Raw genomic sequence first — 3,915 nt, forward strand, 5'->3', positions numbered from 1 at the left:
GAGAAGAACCCGTCCAGAAGACCTATACAATTTTTTTTGTTTTTGATTTTTTACCTGGATTACTGAGATGCATCAGGATACTCATTTCATTGTTGATTTTGACATTAAAATGATTTAAATTAACTGAAAATTTTACACTGGCTATAGTGCACATTTTACACWATTTTTGAGTGGGACCAAATATTATATGAAAGAGTTAAATTAGACTCTATAGGTGTTAAAATGACACTTTGTTTTTTACTGCTTCAGTAAAAAATGAATGTACACAAAATTATACACAAATGTGTACTATATCCTTGAAAGTCTCTTCCTCTTTTCTCTCCATGAGCTTTGTAAAATGTGTCCTTGAGGGAAGAGTGTAACCTGAAATAAAATTGTGAACTTTTATAGTGAATTCTTTTTTTTTTTTTTACCATGGACACTCTCGTGTCAGTGACGATCATGTTAAAAATACTTTCAGTCAAGACAGCTGCTTATTACAATCATTCAATAAATGCCTTGTTTTATTTGCAGTATTAGGTTAAGTCAGTGTTTCCACTCAGACACTGTCAGCTTAACACCATCATAAATCGCCCGACATAACAAATCAATTATAAAATTTGTTGCCAACACGTTTAATAACTGATTTTTTATTGATTTTATCAATTAGTTGTTGCAGCCCTACCATTAATGTCCTGTCTGCTGCGCATGTAAAGAGCCTTTTAAAGCTCTACCTACCAGGCCACAACAGAGTGTCRTCGCCTAAAGAGCCAACAGTATCCAGGGACGAAAGCATTGTTGTGGCACTCCCCTCAAACATCCTCCCTGCAGACAATAAGATCAGAGTAACAAGTTGTTACAAGCACCAAACACGGCATCTATGAACAAATAAATAAATTTAAAAAAACAAGTTTGTTGACCCTGTTAGAAAAGATTAGCAAAACAAGAACACGTCTTTRTTCCTCAGCTTTTCTGGGGGCGTTTAATATATTTAATGATGCTATTAACCTGTTAACAGTTTACCCAAATGACTTTAATTTCATTTTGTGTGTATTAAACAGTTCACTATGGAGCCGGTCTTTCATCGCTTTTTGTACCGACTTGTTGAATTTCAGTTGAAGCAATCATGATGAAGAGCATCAAAGAAAGGAAAAGCAAAGGAAGGAAGCCAAGTTTTCTCATGAGATATACAGATTCTAGCCTTGAAGCCTTTAAAWAATGAAAATAATACTTCTTATTTAAATAAACTGGATACGTGCTATGTAGCTTTACCTTTTTTTCTTATAAATATAGCTTCATGTCTTAGTTTATTATCATTTGACAGAATACTCAGAATCAAACAGCAAATATTTAGGATTCTGTGCACACCTTTGTTCTTGAGTTGTGTAAATCAAAACTCGTTTACACAAATAAATCACAAAAATTGCTGCAAAACCCACCACATCCTGAGAGGAACACCAGGTCACCAGAGAACAGGCTGGAGGGAGCGCCGACCGCTTGGCCATCCAGGAGGTAGATCGTGTGACCCACCGTGTGTCCRGGAGTGAAAAGCGCCTTGAAGTGCAATCGACCAACTATCACAGAGTCTTTGTGTGAGAGAGGGCTGGGAAAGGGGAAAAAAAATTGAAATCATGCCATACTGATCCCAGGAGAGCAGCACGAGTTAACAGAACATTTCAGTACGTCGGACGAGATCTAAAAATAAATATGTCTAGCTTATATTGAGGCCTAAATTGTAAATAAATAAAAAAACAAACTTGAACAAAAGACAAACATGTAAGTGAACATTACAAAAAATAAATGTCATTTATTGAGAAGTCAGCTGCTACAACAGCTGACAGCGGGAACAAGACGAGACTCATTACAGTAAAAATAAAAATTTAAAAAACTGCTGCCTTTTTGTAAACTGGAGCTTACTGTGTGAGACCAGGTATGTTATCAGCTGCGTTTCCATACACTCGACATGAGCTGTGGATCTTTTTCAGCCCTTTGTTGCCACCACTGTGGTCCCTGTTTGTAGAAGAGAGAGCAGAGGATCCACGTTTTTACCAACACATCTGAAAGTTTCATTTAGGTTACAAGACTGAGCTTTTAGAATAATTAAAAACGCCTTTTGTAYAAATACAAGAAACTAATTCATGACTATAACAACGGTCTTATACACTCCATCATGACAAACTCTTAACACAAAGCGCACATAAAAAATATAATAAAAGAGTTGGACTCACCAGTGTTTGTGTGTACATAAGACAGCCTCTAAAATGACTCCTTCTTCTTCAAGGACTGCCTGAAAAGTAACAAAGAACAATGTTACCCTTCATTCCCTATACAAAATCAGCACCTCAAAAAATACTGTRAAAAAAACTTATATAGAGCAGCAAAACACCTCAGAATAGACTATTTTTTAAACAATGAACACTGTTGAGGAATAGCCAACAGGATGCGCTAATTAGCAAACGCACAGCTGCAGCAGAGCTTCAGAGACCAGAATTAAACAGTTTAAACAGTTTAAAAAGTTATCTGCATTCATGCGTCTACATCAATATGAACAAACTTGTCCTTGACATGTACTTGCAGCAGTATTGATGAGGTTAAMTTAATACAGGCCTGCAGCAAAAAGGAAAAAGCAGCAAACACTCCTGACTTCTAAAGAATTTTTTGCGGAATTTAAAAAAAAAAAGCTGAATTAACTCTTAATAGTGCCAACGTGTGATGGCAGACAGCTTTGAATGATTGTGGGGAAACAGCTTTAGACTCTAAAATATATATCTTTGACAAACTTGCATGAGATGCGGTCAACAAAGGGACTCACCTGAACTTTTTGAGGGTCAGCAGGGTCTACAACCACCGCAACACTAGAAGATGTGTCAATTATAAGATAGCTGTAGTTGTCAGACAGCACAGAGATGGGGATTATCTTAATACCTGTGGGCAAAAAAAAAAAAAAAAGATAAAAGGAGTGCACACGGTTTTTTTMATCTATCTGCTAAATTCTAATATTTAAACCTAGATGTTGCATACCATTGAACTCCATGGGATAACAAGTGGTGTGTCCAGCTGGATGAGTTTCTCTGGCTTTTCTCATCTGTCTCTTGTAGTACATATATCCCAGCCTGGTTCGTGTGTAAAGGGTGTATCTAAAAGGGGAAACAAAACACAAGGCTTAATTATTAATCCTCAGTAAGATGAATGAAAGACAACAGCAACATGCTGCACAGTTAGCATGTTTTGATGAGAAGTAGACTATCTGCACATACAGATTGCAAATTAAACTACATGTAAACAAATTTGTACTAATAAGCAAATCAATTTTGTAACTATTATCCGTTTAAGAAAAGGCCTTGCAGCAGAATTTCAAAAATATTAGAACCACCAGGATAGACTAATATGAACACTATTAGCTAAATATGCTACAGAATCGATGTAAACGTAAAATTAGAGGCTTATTTGTGCACTCACGCGATTCGGAACAACGGTTTCTCCGTCCGGGCCATTATCTTCCTCCACAATTTGCTCCAGAACACTTGTGCGGTCCGTCTGTATCTAATACACAAGGCTAAGAAGCAGAAAAAAGATGCAGTGGCCACCAATGATAAMATCCAGTCAGGAAACGCCATGGCCAGCGTGAGCCAACGTGATGACGATTCACACGTCCGCCAATGAGAGCTGAGCGTTTAGATTGGATCGCGGTGGCGTTTGAGGACACCTCGGAGAATCGGAAATGTAGCACAGTAATGATGACAGCACTAATTGCTTTCCACCAATTAAATACAGTATTGTAAAAAAAAAAACCTAATATTAGTAAAAAGAACAAGTTTGACAAGTTCTCTGAGAAATACAAAGTGGGTTAAAATAGTATGCTTGTTAAGTAAACAGTAAATTCCTGTTGAAATGACACATTTGAAAGCATATAAATTTCAACATTGTATATATATA

General features: G+C 36.7%; 1 protein-coding gene across 1 annotated transcript in view; it reads right to left on the bottom strand.

Moving 5' to 3' along the window:
* Window positions 1-3,611, bottom strand: part of pnkd (PNKD metallo-beta-lactamase domain containing) — a 9,192-nt gene extending 5,581 nt beyond the window's left edge. The window contains exons 1-7 of the mRNA XM_014020096.1: window positions 3,439-3,611; window positions 3,001-3,116; window positions 2,792-2,904; window positions 2,208-2,266; window positions 1,897-1,989; window positions 1,419-1,582; window positions 718-804 (exon numbers count right to left, since the gene is read on the bottom strand). Coding sequence (XP_013875550.1) covers window positions 718-804; window positions 1,419-1,582; window positions 1,897-1,989; window positions 2,208-2,266; window positions 2,792-2,904; window positions 3,001-3,116; window positions 3,439-3,596 — 790 coding nt within the window. The 5' untranslated portion in view covers window positions 3,597-3,611. The remainder of the gene's footprint in view (window positions 1-717; window positions 805-1,418; window positions 1,583-1,896; window positions 1,990-2,207; window positions 2,267-2,791; window positions 2,905-3,000; window positions 3,117-3,438) is intronic.
* Between the last annotated feature and the right edge of the window lie 304 nt (window positions 3,612-3,915).

This window comes from Austrofundulus limnaeus, unplaced genomic scaffold, assembly GCF_001266775.1.
Source record: "Austrofundulus limnaeus strain Quisiro unplaced genomic scaffold, Austrofundulus_limnaeus-1.0 Scaffold240, whole genome shotgun sequence".
Classification (NCBI taxonomy): Eukaryota; Metazoa; Chordata; class Actinopteri; order Cyprinodontiformes; family Rivulidae; genus Austrofundulus; species Austrofundulus limnaeus.